Genomic DNA, 26,650 nt, shown 5'->3' with positions numbered 1-26,650 from the left:
TCAAAGCCCCAGCTTCAAGTAAGCATTTCTGTCCCAACCTTTGCCACACCACAGCCACACAATGCATCAGGCAGACCCAGTTAGCTGCTGAAGCAGTTATTAACTGCCAGCAATGCAAGCTGAAAGCCAGGCTGTACTTCGCCTGCTGCATTTGGGATTTTTCCATGGATTGTGCCACAATCCACGGGAAGGCTCAAGGTTGTTTGTGTTTGCTTACCAGTACAAATCCTCTTGCTGGTCACAAACCCAAAGCATCCCCTGAGCATTAGGATTCAAGCCACATCTGCAGGAGGGGAGTGTATGTTCCAGCTCATGCTGTATTAGTACTTGTACCGCATGTGTCTGCATTTATGACAAACGATAACATAACCAGATCTAGAGTTTGTCTGTAAACACACATAGCTGTCATTTTCCTTTGCAAGGCTCAGCTCTCTGACAAGAGAACTCATTTCTCATGCATTATCCCCCTAAACATATGCCTGATGCCTTACTAGATTCTCACATTGTACGTAAACAACAGTACTCGTGTCACTTAAAATTGAGATGTAATTATTTCTCATTAGCAAGTATTGCTGTGATATTTGAGTGGGAGGAACTGAAGAGCGGACAGTTATTACTTTTTTTTTTTTTAAATCATATTTCAGCCACCCTAGAAGTTTGCAGGCACGCTGCATTTTTCCTCCCAAAGTCAGACCCAAGAGGGCTGACACAATGAGAGGCAGAAGGCAGCGCCTCAGCCGTCGTTAGCAGTCAGCTTTCCAGGACAGGGCTGGAAGCGAGCCATTAAGCTGTGCTCACAGAACAACCTCACCGAGGACTTGAAGTCCCACTGCTGTTCTTTTGCTGGGTGAAAAATGCATAAAAGCTGCAAAGTCTGGACGTTTCTGTGAGATACCAGGAATAGGGCACAAGTACTGCAGACACCCAGGAGGCCCAACTCCTCGCAAAGCATGTTTACAGGAATTTCTGCCCCTCACCTGCTCGGTGACCATAGACGAGTCGCAAAACCCCCAGGGCAGGAGAGGAGCACTGCCGTGGTTTTGGCAGTGGGACACCAGCCCCAGGAAAGCAAAGCACTTGTGTCTTCCCTCCTGAGCAGCACAGTGCCACCTCTGGAGCACAGCCCTTTCCTGGTGGGAGGAAGGGAGAGAGGGAATGATCAATCATCAAGAAGATAAATTTATTTTAACCCAGATACAGCAACAAAGATTAATGCAATCAAGTTGTTTGCCTTGACACTGAGTCTGTCTGCTTCTGTAAGCAAAGTCTTCTCGCTCCCCAAAATGTTTTAGCTGTAAGTAAGCAGCCCCTGACTATCCAGCAGCCCTCAAAGCACCAACACGATAAATCCGTGACAGCTTGCTGAAATGCAGCTGGCAGAGCGTGCCTTCAGAACAGGCTGCAGAAGGCTATCACCCCTCACCCCGCCGCCTCGGCTCCAAACCAAGCAGCCGCTGGCAGGTGGCTGGCCAGCAGCCATAAAGAAAAGTGCTTCTAGTGCCAGTAGTCTTTTCGTATTCTGCAGTCCACAAAATGTATTTTATACAGCAGAAACACTGAGTGCATGTGTTTGGCTTGCTTTCATTGCTACCTCGGTGTACACGTGCCCATCTGTACCGTCACACCAATAAATCCACACATCCTAGGCGCACAGAACATGAAAGAACAAATCACTGACATGCAGTTGGGTAGAAAATACCAGCAGGGAAAAACAGCTTCAGGCATTCGTTTGAAGCCTGGAGTCTAAAACAAACAGCATGGGAGACAGCCAAGTTGGTCACTAGATCCATCTCTTGCTCTTGCATTCCTCTGTGCCAGCTCTAGAGCCACACTGCAAGGGGAGCATACTGTTCAGTGCCCTCCTTCCTCAGGACACAGTCCCACTGGCTCCTACCTTTTGCTGTGAAAGCCGTAACTCCAGTGAAAAAGCAGCAGGAATGATGCAGCCACACAGAAGACGTGTGCCCTGCTGCTGCCCGCTGCAGCTCCATAATGCAGCTCAGGAGGGACACGCAGAAGGAAGGCGAGATCTAATAGTAGCCTCCGACTTTCCGAAGGGTACTTACCCAGACTGTGAATCTGTTTAGATCTCAGATAATCGCTGCTTACATTTGGGTCCTGCTCTGTGAAACAGTATCATAAGGTGACACTCCTCAAAAACAACTAAAGGTAACAGGAGGTTGCATTTATTGAAAGCACTTAATGACAGAGAGCAGAATGTTCCTTCGTATGCAGTCATTTTAGAGACCTGTTACTGCTGTTCCAATTAACTGTTAATTCAGTTACTCAACACTAACTCACACCCCCAGCTCCAGGTGTAAGTACCAACAAGCTTTCTCCAATGCAAGTTAAGATCTGCCACTCTAGATGGGAGTTCAACTGCAAAGCTGCTGTCATTACCTTAAATCTATTCAGTTTTTTTCATCTCAGTCACTCCAGGGAAACAGAATTAAGAAGTGGTAAAATGAACAGTGCTTTTAAATGCCCTCCTATCATCACATGTTCCTCCTTTAACCTGGTTAATATTTTGGACTTCTCCCTTTAAAGTCCTTAAGCTGAAAATACCTGCAGAACTCAATGCAAGTGACATGCCACAAATTCAAAGCTGCTGACACAGAGTGATCGGCACCAGTCTGAAATTATATCTTTGCTGAAGTCAAGAAACCAGGCAGACAGAAAGGACCACACAGATTAAGTAAGCCCCTAAATGCTAAGGAAAATCAAAGAGGTACAATCCACATCATCGCCAGCATAAATTGTAGGCACATCCTCAGCCGACCTACAACAAGCCTCGCTCTATTACACTCAAGTAAGCCACGCAGATTTAGTCCAGACAAAGCTCAAGCCCATTATATCTGGCATTCATCTTCTATCAGTAATATTTATCATCTCAGACAATGATCTAGCGCTCTGCCAAACAATCTGATGAGCCCCATTTTACATAACTCGCGGCATAATGTCCGTTCAGCTTATGTCAGCATCGTTACATTAATCACAGACGCAGATTTGGCTTTTGCTCAGCCTAGCTGCGGTAGCAAGAAACCAAAACACGTCCTGCCTATAGCCAGCTCCAGGCCTCTGTGGCATCACACAGCTTTGCCATCCTGGCAGCTCTCTGGAGTTGAAGGAGCGCAGATTTTGGAGCTGTTTGGAACGCACAGAGCCATCCTTCTGTACCTGCACGACAGAGCTGCAGCTGTCTGCCCATTTCCCTTTGCTTGGCTTTCCCTTCCCAGAGCCAGCAGCTGTGCCTGCGGATGGTGCAGAGCTCTCAGAACATCAGGAAAAGCCCTGAAAGCTTGGCACAAGACCCGCACCAGCTGGCTGTCTCTCCAGTCTGCCAGAGATGGCACTGCCTGCATCCCCGATTGGGAGCAGCTTCGGGGAAGAGGGGCCAGCCCCGTCCCAGCACCAGCCAAGACAAGAAGCAGCACAAGAGGGCTCAGCTCAAGGCGCAGACCACAGCCCCCTGCACGCAGTGACCCTCGCCTTACTGAAGGAGGAGGAAACAATGGCCAAGTCCTGTGTTACTTGCAGAGTTGCAAGAAGCCATTGTTACTCTGAGGGGAAGGATTTTATCTCACTGCATACTACTAGACACAAATCATGCGTTTATCTTCAGGCTCCTCCCTGACCCAAAGGCACTGTGAAGACCACACTGTCTCACCCGCTCCCTGATTTGAGAAGGCAGCATTTCACAGACTCCTCATGAGCCAGATTCCTCTTCTTCTGGCAGCATGACCCAAGCCAGAAAAGAGTTCATTGGGAGTCACTACAACAGCAGACTCGTACAAGCGGTATGCTTTGACTCTATGCCTGCCATTAACCTCTACCGGGATGGCTGACATCAACCAGCTTTAGCTCTGGCTGAAAACAATATACAAAAAAAAAAAAAAAAAAGCACAGCCTTGCAGAAGCTTTGTTCCACACTTGACCACCACACGTCTTTTTGTTGCCTTTTATCACCTTTTGTAGTCTTTCAAAACCTGAAATAGGTTTTGAAACAAAAAATGTCAATTTTGCATGACAAAAATGGAAAGCAACTCCGTTTTCTATGTAGAATAACAGAAGTGAAGAGTAACTGGCAGCAAACAGAAATGCACAGCCATGAAATTGGCAGAACAGCTCACCCCCACTAACGGATGAGTGCAAATATGCTGCTCCAGTAAAAAGAAGGAACAAATCCTGATCCAGAACATAAAGCCGGGTTGTTCTCCCAGTTCCTCCCTCATGCTCGCAGCTAGAGACAGCATTACTGTGTGACAGCCTCCTCAAATGTCCACAATGTTCTCAGCTGTTGAGGACAAAGAACTTGCTGTAGATGCTTTCACAGTTACTGCAGATATGGCCAAACACAATGACCTCATACAGTGTTTTACTGATATTTCCACTCTTCAGCCAAACAAAACTCACTAAAAATGGGCTTAGCCTCTCAAACGGTGTTGCTCCAAATGAGCAGTGTGTGATGGTCCCAGAGGCCACTGACGCTTGGGAAAAGGATCACATGGACCCTCCTGTGCCAGCAGCAAGTTCCCCAACAGCACCACAGACATCCTCAGAGGATCTCTCTGACCAGCACTATTGAGAATATCTGGCTTTAGCAGAGTATTGTCGATCTAGGAAAGCAACACACATGCCTTGACTGGTATTCAATCCTGATGCAGCTGAGAAAGCAGGCCGCTGGCTGGCTCAGGGCTCCCATTTTATACCACAGGACCACTGTATGTGTGGGTGTGTGACTCCCAGCTTTGATTCAAAACTGTTCTCCCTCCTTGATCTAATCATGGACTTAGAGAAGGTGCTTCCCCACGCTGCCCTGTTATTAAAGTCTTTACAATAGAGTATTCATCAAGCCATTTTTCCTTTTTTTTTTTTTTTTTTTTTTTTACTCAATTATTAAAGTCCATGGCTTACAGGACTACACTGCACATGCTTTCAGCACCACTTGCTACCTCTTTACCCACTTCAGGTAACTATTCCTTCATGCCAATTCCTCGTTTCTTCAAATAATTTAGGAATTTTCCACACGTAACCAGATGAATGTTTCTGGGAAATTAAGGTAAGAAATACAAGGGATTTAACTTTTGTTCAAAGAACTGGTCAAGTTAGGAAGACATCTTAAGTTTAACAGGCTCTACCTTTAATAAACTCAAGTTTACATGCCTATTGCTCACAACTGTCTGAGGCTCAGGCAAGAAGAATGAGAATCCCTTAGAGCTACCCTGCTATTATGTAGAACCTGAAGAAACAGTGATTTAGCTTTGAGTTCCTTACATTATTCCAGTAGATGTGCAAACCAGTCATTGATTGAGAACCAAATACTACTTTGTTTAGACAATGTAAATAACATCTGCAGTTTGAGTATGACCAGGCCAGCCTTGAGATGGTTTGATAGAAATTATTCTCAAAGAATGTACAAAGCGTCAGTCATAATAAATCATACGGAAGTTTCTATATTAAGATTTTTCTTACAGTCTAAGCTCCTTTACAAAAAAGGGAAAACAATCCTCTTGAAGAAGTCTTTCATGACAAATTACACACTGATCATTACCTACAAACACTAAAAGAACTACTCAAAAAGGCAAACTCAGAGATGTACCTGGATTACATTCTGCCTGAAACCTTACCAAGCACCCCGATTCAGGATGTTCTGGGTTCCTGCGCACACCTCAGCATTGCTGCTCCTCCTCTGGTCTCAAAGCAGCTACAGCATCAGTACATAGAATTGGTCAGCAACGCAGGACTGGAACCATCACACAGCAACTCAATAAAACTACTTAGTTGGCTTCAATATAATTGTGTAGATTTGCCATGGCATGGTGGCCCCGCTTCCTTATTACAGTAATGGGCAACACTGCTACTGTTTTATTTCTTGGTTTCTAGTTGCTTCCTTTTCAGCTAGGTTTCCATCCATTACATCCCACATCCAGAGCTGACCTGTTCAGTTACGCCTGGCTAGCGCATCGTTAAGGCCCAACAACCAAGGGATGCAATCTTGCAAGAAGTCCTTTTCATCCCTATCAGTTTAAGACATACTAATTCCATTGTACTTTTATCACCTCGTTAGAGTATAGCACAGCAGATATACAAAATTCTGTCTTGTGCATTCCCATCGGTCCATGGCAGGATGTCAGCAAGAAGCATGTGGAAATTGTTCGAAAGTTGAGAAAGCAACAGCTTTCTATTCAAGAGCCACTGAAGACTACTCTAGAGACAAAGATAAATTTGAAAACTGTAAGAGAAAAATGAAGTGCAATTCTACAAGAGCTCCAAGTTGCTCTCTCCTCCTGCTTTATACACCCATATAGTGCACAAACTCAGGACAAATTCAAGGGAAGATTAAAAAGAATTCAGAATTGAGCCAATAGAAAACAAAATAACAAAAACCCCACAAACAAGTCTTCAAATAAGAGTCTTATAATAACAATCTTTATTCAAGAGAAACTGAAAAGAAATGCTTACTAAGACTTCACGTACTTACCCTGAAAATAGAACTCAAGAATATGCTACTTATTCAGTATTAACCATTTTAAAATGAGCTAATGAGCTCCAGCTTATTTCAAGAATATATAAATTTAAAGGCAACAGAGAATGTAGTTTCCACTTGCATACGTGTATATATATGTTCTATATACCCATACTCTCTTTATACACACATATATATATAAATCATGTATATACAACATATTTTACTGCCACCTTGTGAACAGTTTCTGAATAAGGAGGTTTAAGTTACATAGACCCAATTCTATCATCATTCACATTTAGCTCAACTGACTTTAGTGTAGATACCTTTTGCACAAGTATTCAACGTGATGGCAGAATCAGGTGTTTAATGAAGAGCATATTAAAAGCCTGAATAAAATAGATTTTAGTCTTCCACAGTTTTCATAATCTTTGGCTTCACAGTTTATTGCCACAAACATTATGGAAAATATCACTAAATTCTTTCTGATAAAAATATTGCAGCTTTGCATCCAAGCTGTATGACCGTCTTCAGAACAGAATAAGCTGGTGCCTGTAAAACAATAAATAAAAGATTAAATGCACCTTGTAGAGTGGTGTTGTCTTTGAACTACATCTATCATAAGGAATAGTAATTTTTTTTAAAAATCATCTGTATTTTAGCCTAATTTTCCCTAGAGAAAACCAAATAAAAAAAATATAAATTAATGGTTCCATTTCACTACAAATATAAGCTAAGAAGAAAAGCAAGTGAGGAAGCTACACATTACTCCTCTGATATTCAGAGGAGAACAGAATTAAATTCAGTATTTTACCCTTTCTATCATGGTTGTATTTATCTATCAAGATGATGCCTCAATTTTCCAGCTGTATTGATAGCATTTATTAGCCATATTTTAATAAATATTTAATCCAAACTTAAATAAGAGCTTTACTATCCCTAGGACAACTCTTAAGAAAACACAATCACTAACACTCAATGTGAGTCCCAACAGATTCAAACTGTTCCAGAAAAATGAAAGCTCTAAGATGCCGTGCTATGTCACCGTTTTCTTATATTTATTTTCAGGAAAGAATATCATAGAATCAGAGATTCGATGATTCTATGAAAATCAAGCCCCTTATTTTCTGTTTCTCAGAAAAAAAGCTGTGTCACAGTCACTGAATAAGGAAGAAAAGAGTGTCACACCTAGATCTTGCTAACACTGCCCGTGAGTTAACATTGTACTTACTCCCTCGGCATCGTGCTCCAGCCCAATGTCATGGTGCTCCCGTTCATCATCCCGAAATTGCTTTATCATCTTTAAAAATAGCAGTTAATTAGTAAATTTACTTTGCAGAGAAATCAAGGCAACTAGAATAGAGAACTACATCCCGTTGGCCATTGTGTACACCAGGGCTAGCATGTGAGGCCCAGGTCACTTAAACGCTTCTCAAAATCCTGAAGCTCCAATTGGCCAAGAGGGGGATTATTTACATCACCCCTAAAACCTACTAAAGTGTTCTAAAAAATCTTTAGAAAATTAAGCTACAATTTAGTATATCACTGTCTTTTTCAATGTTTTAAGAAAACTTGTAGTGATAGTGACTTGCAGCACTACTTGCACACATAACAATAGTTAGTGACAATTTAATTAACAAAACTGAAGTCCCTGCCTTGCCAGACAATCAGTAACAGCGTCTTCCTGTAACTCCACAGGGCTTTTGTCCATTTTAATATACTCTAAAGAACACTACCTTTCTCCTCTATTTTTTCAGCTAGTACAAAAAGGTTTAAAGAATTTCCTCTTGAAATACCTACAGGTAGTTAGGACTGCTTAATAATACACTCAGAATTTACACTCAGGTGCTGTCCCTGCCTAGGAGGTTTGCATTGGGTTTACCTTCATTAATTGGTCCTCCTCACACTGACACTGTGAATAGTTTTGCTGCTCAACTTTTTCCTCTGTATTTCACACTCAGTTCTTAGCCTTTATTTTCCTCGCATACATCAGTACAATTTGATTACTTTGGATAATATTTAAATATCAAGACAACAATTTGGAAGGATGCAGACTTGGCTAAACATTAAACTAAGCACACCTGAACACAGTAACAGTCAGCAGAGAGCTGGAAATGTGCACAGAGGCCTGAGAGCAAGCTCCCACCTCCCAGAGCACAAATGAGGTGAACATGCAACATGTGAAAGCCCCTCATAAGCACCCTACAGAAGTGTGTCCCAGTTTGATGCTGGAAGTACGTGGGAACTAGCTCCCTTGCAGGGCTAACAAGCATTAGCTCCATCCATGCTCTGAAACTAGAGACAGGCATATGCAGTATAAACAAAATGTTACTATGCAGTCATGTTTCTTCTTTTCCTCTAACCCTTTCCTTTCAATTAGAAGTAATCAAAATTTAAGTACAGTTCTCCCAATCAAAAGGAGAGTGATGAATTAGTGAAAGCATGCAGAAGCTAACCTCACATTTTAATTTTGCTCCTCGATCAATTTAGTGTCGCTGAAGGAACAGCCATCCTTTTATACTAGAGTTTCTATTGACTTTGGAATTCCAGATGATGGAACAAAGAGAGATATGCTGCAAATTCAATCAGCATATTGTTTTCTGAGTCAAGTCATGTTATGTAGTTCAGCTAATTTGTTATGCTAGTTTTCAAGTAACGGTTAAATACCTGTAACAGCTCCTTGTACTTTTCTGGATCTTCTTCCATAAGAGTTCTGATCTGGCTGTTATAGTGATCCGATATGCTCTCTTCCACTGCCACTGTGCAAGCCATCGCGCCTTTCTTTCCAAGTAAAGCGCTTCCAGCCCCTATGATTGGGGTACCAAGCATATGCAAACAATGAAATCTGAAACAACGTGAAAAGTTTAAGCACTTAAAAATTTCATAAAGCAAAACCAGCAACGATATGACAAACTCACCTAGAACAAAACCTGCTACATTCCAAAAAGGCAGCAAAACAGTAGGTCGAACTCTGTAGGCAATCATTAACTCATTAAACTTTTTCAAGTGGTCTTTTTCTTGATTCCACATTTGCTGCAACAAAGAAAAATCACAGCAAAGCGTAAGACCAAAACAACAACAACAAAAAAAATCGAACATTTCCAATAAAGCTAATAAATGAAAGAGTAAACTAAACAGCTAAGGTCACACGCAATGACTGTAAAGGAAACACTATTCACACCACAAAAAGGAAATGGGCAAGAAGGGGAGGTGAAGAGCTGACAGTGTGTGCTTGCAGCCCAGAAAGCCAGCTGCATCCTGGGCAGCATCAAAAGAGTAGTGGCCAGCAGATCGAGGGAGGGGATTGTCCCCCTCTGCTCTGCTCTTGTAAGGCCCTGCTTGGAGCACTGCGTCCAGGTCTGGAGCCTCTAGCACATGAAGGACGCAGAGCTGCTAAAGCAGGTCCAGAGGAGGGACACAAAGATGATCATAGGGCTGGAGAACCTGTCCTATAAAGAAAGGCTGAGAGAGCTAGGGCTGTTCAGCCTACAGAAGAGAAGGCTCTGGGGGGACCTCACTGCAACCTTTCAGTACTTAAAGGAGACCTATAAAAAACATGGAGAGCAACTCTTTGTTCAATCAGATAACAACACGACAAAGGGGAATGGTTTTAAACTGAAAGAGGGGAGATTCAGATTAGATGTTAGGAGGGAATTCTTCACTCAGAGGGTGGCGAGGCACTGGCACAGGCTGCCCAGAGAAGCTGTGGATGCCCCATCCCTGAAGACATTCAAGAGCAAGTTGGATGTGGCCTTGAGCAACCTGATCCAGTGGGTGGCATCCCTGTCTGTGGCAGGGAGGTGAACAAAGTGATCTCGGAGATCCCTTCCAACCAGAGCCATTCTATGATTCTAAGATAGTTATAGGCAACATAACAGTTCTTTTTACGCTCCAAGCGTTTTTGTCAGAGCACCCCTACAACACGCAGCAATTCCCCCACCGAACAACCTCCCACTTTTTATAAACCTCATCGCCGATTACAAGACACACGGCCACGGCGCTCGAGGAGCCGTGACCTTCCCCGGGCGGCGGCAGGGCGGGGCAGGGGCTGTCCGCGGGGCGCCCACCTGAATGACGGGCCCCACGGCCGACCGGCCCAGCACCGCCATCTGCCCGGCGTAGATGCGGTTGGCGCCGTACTCCCCGGCGTGGTCCACCCGGATGATGCGGTCCACGACGGCCTTGTTGATGCCGTCCGGGCCCGCCCCGGTGCTGCGGGGCCTGGGGGCTCCCCCCACGGCGGGCCAAGGTCGCGGCGCCCCCCCGAACCCTCCCCGGGGCCGCCCCAGCGAGCGCCGCAGCGCCGGAGCCAGGGCCGCGGCCGCCGCCATTTTGCTGACCCCGCCGCTTCGCGTCGCGGAGCTCTGACGTCATCACTGCGGGCCGGCCTCCCGCCGCCCCGTTCCGCTCTCCTATTGGCCGCCCGCCGCCTCCGCATTGGGCAGAGGGGCTGTCAGTCAAAGGCAGCGTCTGCTGGTTGCCATAGGAACGGGGAGGGTGGTGCTGAGGGGGTGCCGCGGCTGGGCGGGAAGCGGGTGAGGGGCCGGACCGCCTCACCACAGCCAACGCTACTACGGGGAAAAATAAACTTGTAAAACCCCACGGTGTCAACGGAACTTGTCTTAAAAATAAGTCAGCCATTAGGTTTAAAAAGAAGACTCATTTATTACACGTTAATTTATCAGAAATGAAGACAGAGAACATCACAAAACATTCCATAAAAAGAACGTGGTATCTCATATCAACTACCACTGTCCTGACAGAAATTTCAAGTTATGTACACATTCTTTAAACAAGTTCTTGAGAAGAGCAATCTTTAAATAATAGTAGGCTACTTAGAAACATAATTCTGAGTCACACAGCTCCGTCACCTCAATTAGCTAAGAATTTAAAGGATACTGGCATATCAATTTCTGAATGCTGTATTCTAAACTACAAACAGCGTAACTCTCAAATATTCACAGTTTAGAACAAAAAGAGCAGTCTTCAAGACATCTGTACACGAATGAAGGCAAGTAATAAAGCCTTACATATGTTACTCCATGCCCATGAGACTGGCAGCAGGGACACCCCTTGGTGACCTGACAGCTGCCAGTTTCTCCCTGCTTGCAGTGTTTAGGCAGAACATTCATCTGCTGGTTCATCTAAACCATTTTATCTAGTGTTCAACTGGCCTTACTGTCTCAGAGCAAAATAAATATCAGTCTCTCTAAACATTTACAAAGCTGATTTCAAACCTTTTACATGTTTTCCTCTCCTATGGACTATTTCAAAATGCTGACATTAAGTCACTTTGCTTTGGTTTTATAAGATGAGTAGGAAATGTGTAAAATCACACCTCTCCCTTCACCAGTTCTTAAAGCATAATTCATAAAAACAGTACAAACTTTTTAAAAAAGTTTCAGGTCTGATTACGTTTCACCTGAAAAAAACAGGGACTTATCATAAACCTTAACAACCTTGAAATTGCAGCAGCAGTAAGTGTCCTACTGTACAATTTTTGGACAGGTCTAACACAGTACAAATAAGCAACATTCCAGTCTTGGAAACTTTAAGGCCTACTACCATAATCAACATCAAGAATGTTAAGTATTCATGACATAGAATGCAGTGCCACAGTGCCAGTCAGCTTCACAGTTTTCACATTATGCCGATGTTCTCTTCTTACCTAGCGATTCCAGGAGCGTCAGGAAGTCAAGTTCTTCTGGCTTTTTTGTGGTTTTCAAGTACACTTCTGAGCTTCTGTTATTTTTCTGATTAGGAACAACTTGTCACGACTCTCCTGGAAAGACAGAATACAAAGTACACTCTAGATAAAAAGAAGTACAAGTTACCTATATACAGCTTATTTCTTTACTAGGAATAAATTGGTGCTCTCACTACATGGTAATCTAATTAGCAGTTAACAACACTCTCTCAACTGCCTAAACAATTTTAAGTTTAGAATGGTTTTGAATTCATTTACCTCACATTAACAGTTCTGCTTTGGGCCTTGTAGAAACATCTGACATACCCAAAATCTTTACAACTGTACTTCCAAGAAGCCTAACAACAGTGAGCAAACAAAAATAAAAAGCAAGAGCAGCAAGGCTTTTGCTCCTAAATCCATTATACTCTTCCAAAATCTCTCTCCAGCACACTGTTTTTCTATGAACAGATTGTTAAGTGTCATAACTAAAAGAAGTACTTCACAAGACCCAGATTCTTCCTTAAGAAAGTGAGAAATAGTAAAAAGGTTAGGTTTGGACTAGAGCAGTTTGCAAACACTATCAAACTGGTATCACCAGATGTGACAAAATAGAAATATAGGCCTGGAGAGAAGGGTAGTGAATTAGGTGCCTGTGACAGTAAAGAAGGAAACAGAGACAGAGGTTGTGTAAGATGGTGGGACAGGCAGGAGCCACAAGGTTGAGGTTCTAGATTGGCAAGACAACAGATAAAGAACAGTGACATCACTTCTTAGAGGCTACAGTTGCAGCTAATAGCTAAGCAAACCAACTAGACTGAAAAATGCTTCTGTACTTCAGTTATTTTTCCCTCGTAACCTGTAAAACATTCTTCATTGCCTGCCCAAACACCAAATATCCAGAAGACTTTAAAAACTGTTGTTCCTCTTTATGCTTGATTACAGATACAACAAGGAAAACTTTAGGGGCACAGAAAATATAGTGGGTCAAATCTTACCATAACCAGCTGTTCCCTCAGCTGCTCAACCACTCTTTTATGGGCTCCAGCCAAGGCAATAAAATAGAACATAAGAAGGCTGCGAACAACAAACCAACATGATACCTTAGCATCACACAAAACAGAATGGATCAGACAAAGGCTGTTATGGATCAGAGAAAATATTGTTTTGTCCATATGAGTAAATACTGGGGAAATAAAAACAAATGAAAATCAGCACAGAGCTGGGATAGGTAGGGCATAGCTCTGCTCAAAATCACCTGTGAGATATTTGTGTTGTCAGCAGGCTGGGACAGAACTCTAGGAGATGTAGAGGCAGGGCCTCTATCAGAATTTATGGATTGTGTTCTGACAGACCCAAACACACACAAAAAAGAGGACTTGTTTTTTCCTGTGTACACAGCAACAGGTTCAATTCAGGAGAACACAATATGGAAGAAAAGGCTGGGTGGAGTCTGAGATAAATTGCATGGTTTCTCAAGTATAGAAGTTGAAGAAAATAATCCAAAACATTCAGATTAAACAAATTTAAAAAAAAATCAATTTAAACACAAGAAAACAAACAAACAAAAACCATATTACTGCAAGAGCAACGAAACACTGGAACAGGTTGCTCAGAGAGGTTGTAGAGTCTCCACTTTTAGCGACATTCAAAACCCAACTGAACAAAGTACCTGACAATCATGAATAAATGGCAAAGACAAAAGAGCTGAGGCTTCATAGGGGCTTTGATGCCTTTAACTGCAAATGGACAATGTGGTCCAATAATTGTTTGGGATCAATTCAGTAAGAAAGGAAATGAACCATGCAGCTGCCTGACTAGATCAGGTCTTCTCACTACTCACCAGACAACCATAAAAAAAGGCACTGCAAAGGCTTCTGATGCTATGCCATTAAGGACCTTCTGTAGACCTGTCGGAAACCCAAGTATTGTATGTGGAACAACTGCCCACGAAGTATTAAAATTCCTGAATGGCCCACATGCCTTAGAGGAGGGGATACTGTTAAAAAAAAAAAAAAAAAAAGAACAGAAAGGAGATGCAACACCAAAACATAAAGACAAAATAATCCAATACAAGCCAAGCACCTTGTTGTTTCCAATGGGGTAGAAGCATACTTAATCTTAAAACCAGTAACTTTTGTTTGTATGGACTATATAATAATTTGATTTCATTATATGCAGGTATATTTTATTCTAATTTATCATTACAAGTGTATGTGGTGTCTGTTTTCTAGAGAAATTACAACCCTAAAGCAAATAGCAACTTCACAGAAGTTAAATTGCCACTTACTGTGCTATGCTGATTCCCAAAGGGATAAAAGCCAAGACGAGCCCAATCAACAGCACCACCAAGAAGAAAAAATTGGAACTCGATGCTCTGATAGGCCTACCTGGAGGCTTACGCGTATGTATCAAGCTGATCTGGAGAGGAAAAGGGAGCAAGACTGTTACCAGGTACAATCTGTCTACATACATGCAAGTATACCTTCCCCACCAACTATTTTCCCATCTTCATATATGTTACCAGCTAGCAGATAACCATCATTCCTTTGATGGACTGAGAAGGGATAAGACAAAAATGAGTTACATTCTAGGATAAATCATTATGTCCTGTTTTGTGGAACGGTTTGATCCCGGGGGCCTCACACACTTGCACAGAGCCAAATGACATCAGACATACGGTATATGATCTATGGCACAGCCTTTAGTTTTCATCTGCTGGAACTTCATTGAATATACCCCCTCTTGTCAAAATTAAAGAGATTGATATGAAATTGTTGCACAGAAGGAGATGTCTACTCATAGAGCAAAGCTTCTGATACACTGAAATCACATCTCATATCTAATACATCTTCCATTTCCCATTTTGCTTCCAAATTTGTAGCAGCTTGGCAAAATCTTGTCCAAGTTCAAAGCTCTGTTGATAGTAAGCATTTTTTTTGCAATGATTTGTTATATATTATTACCTTTATTATAAAAAGATATTCTTTTCAAAAACATAATTAATTATATTGATGATGTAGTCATTAAGGTGCTGTTTTGCTTGACCTCAAAGGAAAATTCTACCTGTCTTAAAAGCAAAAAAAACACACAGAAAATGGAATTCCATTACCTCATTTCCAATATACTGCATCCTCGTTTTTATGTTTTGTTTTTAAGGTTTTGTTTGTTTTAAATCAACTGCATATCTGTATTGAAAACCAGCCAAACAAAACAAAAAACCACAGATGTGCTGCTCAGTTTTATATACCACACACCTTCATTACCTTTTTAATATAAAAGATGATGAAATATTTTATAGTTGCTATTGCAGGAAGAAGTGGTGAAAAGAAGGTTCCAATCCAGCAGATAGTCTGTCCGTAAATGATTTCCAGGACATTGTCAGAAATCCCAAATTCCTGCAAACCACACCACTGAACTGGCTTCCAAGAGCAATGAGTAACTAACAACCTAAAAACAAACAAAAAAAACAACATAATTAGTTCTAAAACTTAGCTGAATTGTAACACATCTGAAATATCTGGAATGCAGAAATTTAGCATTAAAGCATTAGACCACACAACACAAAAATGTCTAAAAAAATTCAAATATCAAAACCCACATCCATCTGAATAGCAAACAAGTACTCAAATTGTCAGAAATATGTTTTATTTTAAATTTCATAATTGAGTTAGAAATATAGGGAATTAATAATTGAAAAAAAAAGAAGCATTTCATAAATCATTTTTGCAAAAGGATGCTCAAAAGGCAGAGATACTTACATCCTAGGAAAGTCCATAAAAAGGGTCACAGCAAGAATGATCATAAAATCAAATATCAACAGCTTATACATTTCTTGCCCAACTGCAGACTCCCAGCACTATAAAAGGAAGTCAGGAAAAAACAGGATTATAAGTCTAATAACAAGTGGGGAAAAAAATCTGTCAATCACTACAGCAACAAACTTTTCAATCAGTTAACACCAGTAAAGTTCAAGTTGTATTAATTGCATTTCTAGAGCATTTAAGTGTTTTCAGAGCTTTCGAGCCATGCTTTTTGTCTGTTTTTGAAGACAGTTTGTCTTATTGAAGCAAAAAGACAGTAACACAGCCATCTCCAAAACACAGCTACCTCAAATAAACTTCATGTCAGTCAGAAAGTCTGAGCTACATAACCTGTCACTGGAATAAGATAATTGGAGTTTTAGATAAATGGAAGTCGTATGAGAATTGTACTGGTTTGCATTAAGCGGTAAGAAGCAGCACTAAGTACAACATGAATGACAACCTCAAGTCCAAATCTGAATACCTCTAAACAAGGTAGTCTCATGGAAAAGGAATCTTTGCTTTTAATCATCTGAACTTATGAATAAAAGATTAATCTGCTTACAGGATAAAGCTTGTAATTGTATCCACAGGCCTTACAGTTGTCATTGGCACAGTGGATCTGACTCCAGAGCGAGAACAAGAGAACACCAATATTGGCCAACCGCACAAAGACACACCTGGAAGAAAAGTAAAACCCAGTTTTAAACATGCCAAAACACAGCCATTCTGGCACCTGACTCAATTTGCATAGAAGCCCGACAAAGCTGCACAGAGCCCAGAATGTGAGAGCTTTAATGGAATAACCAAGCAGATAAAGCTTGCTTTCTTTAGTAACAGGTTAAATCACTTTTCACCTTCAGGCTACAGTGCCTTAATTTCTTTTCACAGCATTGCTCATAGATCAGTCCTTTAAGTTGCTGTTCTTCAACCCACAGTGGGCTGCTATTGTCTCAAGTACAGTTTGAGAGGCCAGATGACAACTCTGTGTGCAGCATTTTCCTCTTAGGTGGCTTCAGGCCTTCAGAGACAATAAGCCACATGGGAAATAAAAAGCACAGGGGCTTGACCAGAGTTCAGATGCTTCAGTCTGGATCTTACCACCTTAAGCTGCCAAATGCCAGTTCTTCATGCTGTCACTTTAAGGTGTCTTTTATCCCCAGATTTAACTTCTGCCTTGAGCTGCTATACGGCACAAGTGAAGCTGGTTGCTGTGCACACACAACTGCTCATCCAGGGAGCTGCTGCACATAAAGCAGTGTGAATTCACAGCTCTGCAGCCAGTACTTTCCTAGTAATTTCCCTACAAACTTTCAGATTGTTGAAGATGTCCAGATCACACAGCTAAATGGAACAGAGAGAAACTTGGACACAAAATGGCTGCACTGTACTGTCACCAGACAGGAGATTGTTTCCAGATTTTAAATGAAAGCTTCCAATGAAACTTAAGTCAAACAATGCCTGCTTGGCTTACAGTGCCCAGGCCCTTCATTGCAGGGAGTCCAACCCCTCTGTGTCTTGATATTGGAAGGTTTACAGTATCTCTAACCTCTCAAGAACAAGCTGTTCAAACATCCCAGGCTACAATAAAACCATCTTTACCTCAACAGTGTCAGTTTGATTTCAAAGGCTGGTGAGTAATCTTCAAATCTGATCAGAATTGAAAAGATCTGAGGAGCAACGAAGTTGGCCAACGTGATCACTATTGAAGGCAAATACTGAACTAAGAGATTAGTCTGAAAGTCCGTACCGCTGCTGTTCTGTACAAGAAGAGATGAGAGAAAGATGACACTACATGCACACATACATTTCTGACATTGTGCTCCTTTCAGATACCTACCCAGAACTCAGGTAGCACCTTGTCTTCAGCTTCCTCCTATCTTTAGGACAAGCCTGACCACTGCTGTTTCTGCAGTTTGCTGCTATGCACCATTGCTTTCTTCTCCCTTCCTTCTGCTATGAATATTTTAGTGCTTCCCCAAAGCTTCTGTTGGAAGAGGCTGTTTTCACCAAGGCTTGCATCTGGCCATGTTGCCTAGCCTAGCACTAAATCTAATAGCTTTTAGACCTATGCCAAAATGTCAACACTTTTCAAGTTATTCTTACAGGTGCCAAGCAGTTCCCCAACTTTCCCGTCATTTTAACAAGCTCCTCTACCTAATAATATAGAGGAAGTCAAGATACCAACCCTTATACATAAAGGTCCATTTCTATTAGGATACTTTAACCCTGGGGTCCTACAGAGAACTCAATTACTGTTGTGAAACTGTTAAACTGCTGGTTGCTCATGCTGTTCTGCTTCTGAATCACTCTTCCCATCTGTTTGTCCTGCCAGGGGTGAACATGCTATCAACTGTATTCTTTACACTACTGATGCAAGAAACTTTTCTTCTGCAAAGTGCTCCCTGCTCCAAGACTTCCTGTCTCACCACACAGCTGTAACTCAAGCCACAATACAGATCATAATCTTTGCTCTCCCTTTCCCTTAGTGTTTGTTTTTGCAGCTGAACAGTGAACCAGATCAAGAAACTGACCAAAATGAAGTTTGTTTTGACCAAGTTCCCTGAGTCAGCTAACTGCCCAGACACTCAAGCAGTTGTATAGCAGATCACAGATGTGAGAACAGTTACATGGCAAGGAAAGTGAGAGCTGCTTTTCTTTTCAGCTGCTCCAAGGCACTCCAGACAGAAGCCTTTGTATCAAAGGAAGGCATCATTGTGTTTTTTCTTGCACATGCTTCTTGATCCTTCTCACTCTCTGCTACTAGTAAGTATAGGCCTTTTAGAAAGCAAGTGCTTTCAGATCCATTACATGAAAGGTGCTATATTAAGATACTTGACTCTTTCACAACACTTCCCCTTGCTCTAATCACTAAACTCAATTGAATCTGTCCTAAGGTCACGTCTGATACTTACATTGGAGTTTTCTTGAGAGAAGACAGTTGCTCTATAAATAGAGTAAAAACATCCCGATAAAACTGCAAGAACAATTATATTTAGAAATATTCTCAGAGAGTAGATGCGTAGCTTTTCTTTCATTGTTCTGTCAGCTATTTTTCGTTTAATTCTTTCTTCCTCCAAGTCTGTCTACAAACAAAAGAAAAATAATGTGTCATTTTTTGATGCAGCATGTAACTTTTGACACCATATCTTCTACCTCTGGGATGTTCTGCCTCTGTGATATGCAAATCTATAGCCTGTTCTAGGAGGGTCACTCCACAGCCTGTCCAGATGGACTGAACTGAGAGTGCCTATTCATTACCACAAACATGTCCACGCAGGAATGGGATCTCCTTGTGGGAGCCCAGCGTGGTTTGTCTGCTCAGTCTGGGGGTCCTGTAGCCAAAGACAAGCATCTTGTAATCCTATTATATCTATTGTATTAGTAACATCTTCCTGAGAAAGACAACTTGTCTATTGTGAGACACTGGTCTCAGATAGCTTGGTACTAAACTCTGAAACAGGCTGGCCCTCTCATCTCCATAACGTAAGTTACGGCTCAAAACTTGTTCTACCCTGTGAAGGACAAGTGGAAGCTGACACAGAGAAAAACAAGCCCAGCCTCCAGAAGCTAGTCATGTAAACTTTGTATGTTTCATCGTAACTCATGTGAAAATAGAGTACTGCCTGTGAAGGCAACATAACCTGGACAAAAACAAATTATCCAGGTATTTTCTGAGGACTCTTTTCCTTCAAACAGTACTTCAAACAAAACAAAAACTTAAAGAAACAGAACTTCAAACATTTCCTTCAAACAAAAGGGACAAGCTTTTTTTTTGGTTTTGTTTTTGTTGGAGGTGTTTGGTTGTTTTTTTAAGATATGAGTTTTTGAGGCAAAAATGCAGTAAGAGCCTGTGTGGCTCTGGCTGGAAGATTTAAAAAAACAAAAACAAAACCCTGAAGATGGCAACTGAACTTTACTGGAGCAGAAAGCAACTCACTGTAATTTATGAAATCAATAATTATAGCTTTGTGGCTTGAGGTGGAAATATTTTTTTAGAGGTCACTGTTTCACTACACAAACCTCCGCTTCCAGTGTACATATAGGAAAGAAAAAAAAAGGTAACTAGTTTCACCACAAAAGCCTTTCAGAGCTTTCTAAAGATATTTGGGAAATTTATTAGCTCTCTCAGTGTTTTGAATGTGCATGTGTGTCAAAGACAACTAGTGAAAATATTTTAGCATCTTCTTATGACAACAATGCACTGAATTTGTGAATTGTACCTTCTGAATGTTATTCTTCTCCTAAGAACTGCCTGCCACATTGCAGACTTACAATCCAGCATATTCAAACTGACTCCCAACAGTACAAGGTTTTTTTTTGCCCATGACTAGAATAGCTTTTCCTGTTTCATTATGTAGAAACTAACACAGGAAGCATGGTTGGAGTGTGAGGAAGAGGCAGATAAACAGCAAACAGGTTTGGCTTCAGTCCCCAGTGAATGGGGGGAAGGGCCTTCAACCTCAGTACTAACTCTTGTCATATTATACCACATTTCTAGCTACCTAGAAAGCATGCAAGAGGACATGGTTCCCTGGTTCCCAGTGTAAACTACTTAAATCCTTCTTATCCTTATTCCATTACCTGCACAATTACACACCTCTCTTTTTATTCATCCAAGTTATATTAAACAGTAATTGTGGAAAAATACAGTAGATTCTCACCTGGAGCTCATACTGCAAACTGCGATGTTTTAGCCGTGCTGCGTTCAGATCTGTAATGCAGAAGTCCCAGCCTGCAAAGACTTTATTACAGTAGCTCTGAAACTGATCTTCATCATGCACCAAACTCTGCTTAAATCCTGACACAGACCTAAAGAAAAACAGAACTTTACTTCATTCATTAAAGACATGTTTTAGTCACAGGTAACAAAAATAACCCAAAACACAAAAACCCTACAGCTCAAGCAACCTAGCTGAAAGACTAAATGATTCCCTAAGAACAACCAGGCACATTTGTATTGTATCATTGAGTTTCTTAGAAAATTTCAGCATGTGGTTCTGCAGCAAACAAAGTCAACTGAGGCCAATGCAGGTTAATTCACTGTGCCGTTTAACCACAGTCATACTTTCTCTTTTTAGATATATAAAATCTTGTTGGAGTTGTGTTCTCCCTTACCCCCCATTTCAGCTCCCCAAAAAACAGACAAAGGCTACTGTGGTGTTGCAACCTCAAAAGATTCTCCAGTTCCATATAAAACTGTTCTGTAATTCAGTGTTCCCTACAAGCAAGAACGCAACGTAAATTGTGCAACACATAGCAGTAAATTAAGTATACCAACGTCTTCACCTTTTTATTATCCAGACAAGACTTAGTGCAAGGTAGGCAAATGTAGTCAGCAGGTATGCTAGTGGTAAGTTGTATCTCATGATACTGAGCAACGCAGCATCTATTGTGTAATAGCCATAAAACAAACTTGTTGTTTCCAGGAATCCCTGTGAGAAAATGCAAAGAACGCTGTTAAAAAAGAATATGTAACAGTAGCAACAACTGCTCAGCTCAATCCAACCTGGTTTGAACCAAGCATGTTGTAAATTTAAAATTTCTGTTGGGGCCACAAACAAGCTACACCAGTTTGTAGCTTCTAAATACTGATATGCCTATAACTGTCATGTGGATGTTACATACTTAAAATCCCTCCCCTCTCCAATCAAACAGCACTGTGACAGGGCACTAACAAGCTACAGAAAGCACAAAAGGAGGCATGCTCTAGATCATGTAACATTTAACAGCTGGGGAAGAGAGGCACAGGCTGCAGCGTGCAGTGAAGCTTGACACTCAGTAAAAATCTATTTAAAAATGCCCTTCTCGCAGCTAAGGTAAATAAATGCTAATTTTACCCAGTGATGCTTATGCCTTAACATTTTTCAAAATTATCAAAGCACCATTCCCTAAGTAAAATATTTTTGTGCTTTACATGTTATGTGAAACTTAAGAAAAAAAAAAAGAAATTACTTACAGTTCCAGTGAGCAAATCTTTGAGGTAAGTATAGAAGTAAACAAGTCCCTTATTACTGCTAGGTGTATAAACTGTGCAGTAAGACTCTGTTAAAAGAAAGGCAGGAAAAGTCACTCTAATAGTAACGCCCGCTAAACTGCAAGACCAAGTTAATTCAAGTATGACATGTTCTTACAGGAAACAAACAAACAAAAACAACACAATATTTCTCCTGGTGGGTGAGGGAAAAGCTAAAGGAATAGGGCAATCTTACAAACAGCAGTGCATAGAGAAGATGTTTACCTGTGCTCTTTGGAGAAATTTTAGCAAAGCTACTGTTGAAAAATCCATATTTAGAGATGACAGTGGGAAGGGTAACAAAACCAAACATCAGGATAAATATTAAAAAATTCAGCAGGACCAGAAAACGGAGAAAGGAGAAGTAGGACTGGATGCCAGTACCAAATTTCCCTGGGAATAAAAGAAGCATGTGTATCACTAATTAAGATGATAAAGATCACTGAAAAAGTACAAACAGATTAGAATTTTAGTTACACTAACAATAATAATAATAATAATAATATAACAGTAGTAAAGAAACATTACTAAAGCCAGTTTTAAGCACTGTGGGCTTTTAGAAATAGAAAAGGCAATGTGACTTTTTAATTGCTTTCACCATTATATTTCTATCTACCCCATTTTATACAGTTTACACTTTCTCATCACCAGTAATAAGGGAAGCAGGTAACTGTTTAACCCATACAGGTACATCTGACATGTATAACCGCTAATAAAAGAGCAAGTTGAAAGAGGAGAAACCAAAAGAATGTGAATACCTTCTATGCTGTGAATATCATGCCGCCAAAGCTGCAAGTAAGATAATGATTCCTTGATATCCTTGAGGACTTTTTTCCATGATTTACTACTAGTTCTTTTCCACTGATTCCATCCAGATAAATATTTTATGTCAGCCTGCTGATAATCCCTAAGGAACAAGAAATACGATTACTGAGCACAAGAAATACTTTTTCATTGCATGTAACAGGACCTAGTGCAGTGGAGCCTGCTTGGAGCCTTCAGAGGGATATCATAGTGCTAGCAGCTGGAGTAACGTACGCTAGCTGCCCCCACTTGTTCCTCTTCTTAACTGTGTTATCAGGTTAATTCAAATATAGCAAGCCCTCTCATAGAAAACACTTGTCTCTCCTAGAAAAAAATAATCAACTTGACAATAGGACAACACAGAAAAAACACGTAACTGTACTTCCTGGCAGGATCTTTGAGAAGTCAACGTCAACAATTTCATATTCACAAATGGCTGGAAAAGGAAGAGAAAATTCTTGAAAACTAACCAAGATATCTTTACTAAGTTGCTCTTAATTTTTTTTTATCTCTATAAATTATTGACCTTCCCTCTTTTCATGTTATAAATGCAGCTGTTCAAAATAGAAAATTAATCTTTTTGTTAGAAAATCAAGAAATCAACAGATTTCAAAATCAGAATGAAGGTCAAAGCATGTTGTGGAAAAAAAAAAGTTTTAAAAAAACTTATCTAGGGCTATGAATAGGTTTAAATATTCCATTTGGATTGTATCATTTTAACTTTTACACACTTCAGGGCATAATGTAAAACAAATGTTTTAAAAATTATTAACTTTTCTGATTCAGTTTTTGTAAAATTCACTGTAAACTGCTAACTCAATGACTTTGAGAAATTAAGTCTTTGCCAAATATGTACGGGTGTAAACCATTCTAAGAATAAGCTGCAAACAAATGTCAAAGATGACCACAAATTGTCTACAATTTTTGGTGATTTTTCAATAATTCCTCATGGATTTTTATACATTCTGCGTATACATTTTCATTTTAAAAACTGCTAGATAGCCAGCAACAGCATTGAGGAAAATTCTGAGTGGCTCAGTGTTTTTGTTCTTTATTTTAAGAAACCTTACAAACAGACAACCCCCCAGAAACATAGCTTGAAAACTGACTTGTTTGCAGCAAATGCTGTTCCAAAGTCTGACACCCCTGAAGAAGGGCAGCAGTTAAGTACCTATGAGGAAGGAGCACTAGAACAGAAGACAAAGGCTCTGATTTTTTCATATTTTGTACACAACCCTATTTATATGCATAAGTGACTCACTGAACAACAGCGTACTGTGTCAGGACCACAGCTACTGCCACATGTGCTGTATGTTGACGTGGTTTCCATAACTTAAGGTGATATTAATTTCATTCCACTCAGCTGAACGTGAAATTAGGATTTGGATAGGAAACCTGATTAAACCCTGCTTGCAGCAATCAAACAAGCAGCAGATGATCTCATTTTTAAGTGTAAATACTCACAAAAGGTTTCATTGTATGGGAACTACAGGCTACAGCATGCAATGTTTTAAACAAACACTTCACAGAACTATCTGGCTTGTGTTTGCTTTGCATTTTCAATGCAGGCGTGGGCTGCATATTCATTCCAGACATTGAGTATTCAGCATTTATTATATCAAGCATTTTGTGTTGGCAGCTGCTGCACAATACACACACAATTACTGATCTGCGGAGGAGCCAGGGAGCCCCACCAGAATCCCATGGTGTTAGAAACTTGTAAACAAGCTCAGGACATCCCAACTCCATTCCTAACAAGCACCATGGCCGCAGAACTGCAGTTCCTTTTTATTGAGGAATCAAGCTTTATACACTCAACTTCAAATAAAATTTGGCGTATGGAGAACGTTCCTTTACCATGATCTAGATCTTCTGCAACTCCTTGTGTTCCATCTGCAGGGTTAAGCTTTACTCCAGAGGCAGGCTGCAAGCGTTGTTACCAAGGTCCAGCCACCCCTACCTGGTCCCATTTCCAGCTGCTGTTGCAAGTAATAGTTCTCTGTGGTGCATCTGTTTGTACTTTCACCTCTCCCCTAGCTCATGACCACAACTACGAAGCACCTATCTAAAGGTCCAAATGTGCCTAGACAGTAATGTTGTAAAAGCAAGTAATGGACTTTCTCCCCAGAAGAGCTTTCAGGCTAGCGGCGGGACAAGAGACAACAGACAGGTTACGAGCAGAGACGCAGGTGGGGCAAAGCACACAACTCCTGGCTGAGGGTTACCGCCAGAGGACAGGAAATGCTCACTGCAGAGAACAATTTAAGAAGGGGTGAGGGGAAAAAAAAAAAAAAAAAAAAAAAAAAAAAAAAAGCTCTTTCCCGGCAGCGTGAGACACATCAGGGAAAACACAGTGTATATGAGAAAACTGCCAACAGGACTGAGGAACAGCAGCAGGCAGAGCAGAAAGGGAAGGGGGCTAATCCTACTGACTGATGACCCCAAGACAAAGGGCAAAACCCCAAGACAACAGAAGGAAGTGAATCATCTCAGAAGGCAGAAACATGTTTATCTGCAGCAGGTAGTTCGCAGTTCTGACTGTTTTTTTCCAGCTCAGCAGGTCAAATGCTCCTTAATGCCAGCCAAGAGTCCCCAGTCACACCTCTGCAGGTGAGGATGTGACAGGGAGCCCTGGCTTGTGAGGAAAGAGCCTGGGGGGCTTCTTTTCAAAGCCATACCCCTCAGGCCAACCAAACCCCATTCTATTTCAGCCTCCCATCATACGTATATTATATATATTTAATAGCGTATACCTTTTTAAAAAGTCAAAAAACGCCTGAAGACTAACCTTAACCTCCTCTTCTCCGCGATGCTCAAGGCGTGCTCCCTCACGGGGCGAGCGGCCAGCTCGGCTCCCTCGGGCTGCGGCCCCCGGGCCTCTCCAGCTCGGGGCCCCACCGAGCCCTGCGGGTCCTGGCCGCCCCCGGGGACGGCCCGGCGCCTCAGCACGGAGCGGTAGCTGGGCAGCTCCTGCAGGAAATCCGCAGGTGCCGCGGCGTGCGCCTCCTCGGGGAAAAACACCTCTGCGGGACGGAGGAAGCACGGCCGTGAGGAGCAGATCTCGCTCAAAACATGGCACCCGGCCGGCATGCCGGGTGGGCAGCCGTGTTACAGCCGCCGGCACCCCGGGGCGCTGAGGGGGACGGGGACAGCGCCGCTCTCTCACCCCGCTCCCTCAGCTCTTCGCTCCCTCACCGCGGGCGCCCGCCGCCGCTCCGTCCCCACGCAGCCCTCACCCGTCCCGGCCACGCGCGGTGCCCGCCCGTCCCGTCCCCGCTCCCTCACCGCCTCGGCCGCTGGGGCCGTCCGGCCCCCAGCCCGGCAGCTCCCCGGCGGCCCCGAACCCGCTCATTGCCTTCCCGGGGCCGCCCCAGCCCGGCGCTGCCGTTTCCGGGCGCTGCAGAGTCGTGAGGTGAAGGCTGCCGCGGGGCCGAAGCCGCTGGCGGGGCGGGGGCGAAGCTCCCCGCTCCGGGCCGCCTCCTTGGGGCGCCTCGCCCGAAGGGGGCGCCCTCAGGCTGGGCTGCGGGGGCCAGGGAGCTGAGGTTGGGGTCGTTCATGTCCCTGTCCCCATCCCTGTCCCGGTCCCCAGGGACCTGTCCCCGGCTGAGGGTAGGGGGTGGTAGCGGCGGGGGGCTTCTCCTCACGTCCCTGCCCGGCGGAGCCCCGCGGTGTGAGGAGAGCGGCTGAGGAGAGGGGACTCGGCACCGTGGCTGTGGTAAGGGGCTTACCTCCCTCCTCGGCACCACTTTGGACGTTGAAAAGAAGGATTTCAGACTTTGGGGCATTATTTTCATTCCTCGTACCCAAGGCTTACTTTAAAAATCACATGAAGAAACACACAGCATACAGACACTAATAAAAACCTTTTTTTTTTT

The 26,650-nt window shown here is 42.3% G+C and overlaps 2 protein-coding genes across 6 annotated transcripts; both read right to left on the bottom strand.

The window, feature by feature from the left end:
• Nucleotides 1-6,409: 6,409 nt before the first annotated feature.
• COQ7 (coenzyme Q7, hydroxylase) lies at nt 6,410-10,828 on the bottom strand. The gene is made up of 5 exons (XM_035339205.1): nt 10,534-10,828; nt 9,385-9,499; nt 9,134-9,273; nt 7,698-7,766; nt 6,410-7,018 (listed from the first exon to the last, which is right to left on the bottom strand). Exons 1-5 carry the CDS (start codon nt 10,795-10,797, stop codon nt 6,941-6,943), a joined length of 666 nt encoding a protein of 221 aa, XP_035195096.1. The 5' UTR covers nt 10,798-10,828; the 3' UTR covers nt 6,410-6,940.
• A 278-nt stretch (nt 10,829-11,106) lies between these two features.
• TMC7 (transmembrane channel like 7) lies at nt 11,107-26,250 on the bottom strand. 5 transcript variants are annotated; one of them, XM_035339169.1, is made up of 16 exons: nt 26,061-26,248; nt 25,564-25,798; nt 22,730-22,878; nt 22,197-22,364; nt 21,915-22,000; nt 21,245-21,390; nt 20,620-20,767; nt 18,871-19,041; nt 17,558-17,715; nt 16,521-16,635; nt 15,914-16,011; nt 15,419-15,602; nt 14,443-14,573; nt 13,996-14,151; nt 13,151-13,229; nt 11,107-12,248 (listed from the first exon to the last, which is right to left on the bottom strand). In XM_035339169.1, the coding sequence occupies exons 1-16, from the start codon at nt 26,125-26,127 to the stop codon at nt 12,189-12,191; spliced, it is 2,151 nt and encodes a 716-aa protein (XP_035195060.1). In that variant the 5' UTR covers nt 26,128-26,248; the 3' UTR covers nt 11,107-12,188. The 5 variants fall into 5 exon arrangements, 3 of the variants coding, with proteins under 3 accessions (XP_035195060.1, XP_035195061.1, XP_035195063.1); XM_035339170.1 differs by having other exon boundaries at nt 26,070-26,248; XR_004754531.1 differs by having other exon boundaries at nt 12,179-12,248; nt 13,151-13,673; nt 26,061-26,250.
• Nucleotides 26,251-26,650: the final 400 nt, after the last annotated feature.

This window comes from Oxyura jamaicensis, chromosome 14 (assembly GCF_011077185.1).
Source record: "Oxyura jamaicensis isolate SHBP4307 breed ruddy duck chromosome 14, BPBGC_Ojam_1.0, whole genome shotgun sequence".
NCBI lineage: Eukaryota > Metazoa > Chordata > Aves > Anseriformes > Anatidae > Oxyura > Oxyura jamaicensis.
Note: the sequence above shows the minus strand (reverse complement) of the source record. Positions and strands in the feature narration are given on the sequence as shown.

Excerpts from the sequence above, each read along its gene's own strand:
- TMC7 (XM_035339169.1), bottom strand. The coding sequence starts at position 26,127 with ATGAGCGGGTTCGGGGCCGCCGGGGAGCTGCCGGGCTGGGGGCCGGAC. Across the intron at positions 22,879-25,563 it reads GCGGAGAAGAGGAGGTTAAG|GGATTATCAGCAGGCTGACA; the intron begins GTTAGTCTTCAG and ends CTTGTTCCTTAG. Across the intron at positions 12,249-13,150 it reads TGAGGGAACAGCTGGTTATG|GAGAGTCGTGACAAGTTGTT; the intron begins GTAAGATTTGAC and ends CTGTCTTTCCAG.
- COQ7 (XM_035339205.1), bottom strand. The coding sequence starts at position 10,797 with ATGGCGGCGGCCGCGGCCCTGGCTCCGGCGCTGCGGCGCTCGCTGGGG. Across the intron at positions 9,274-9,384 it reads TGTAGCAGGTTTTGTTCTAG|GGGCTGGAAGCGCTTTACTT; the intron begins GTGAGTTTGTCA and ends CCCCAATCATAG. Across the intron at positions 7,767-9,133 it reads AGTACAAGGAGCTGTTACAG|ATGATAAAGCAATTTCGGGA; the intron begins GTATTTAACCGT and ends CTATTTTTAAAG.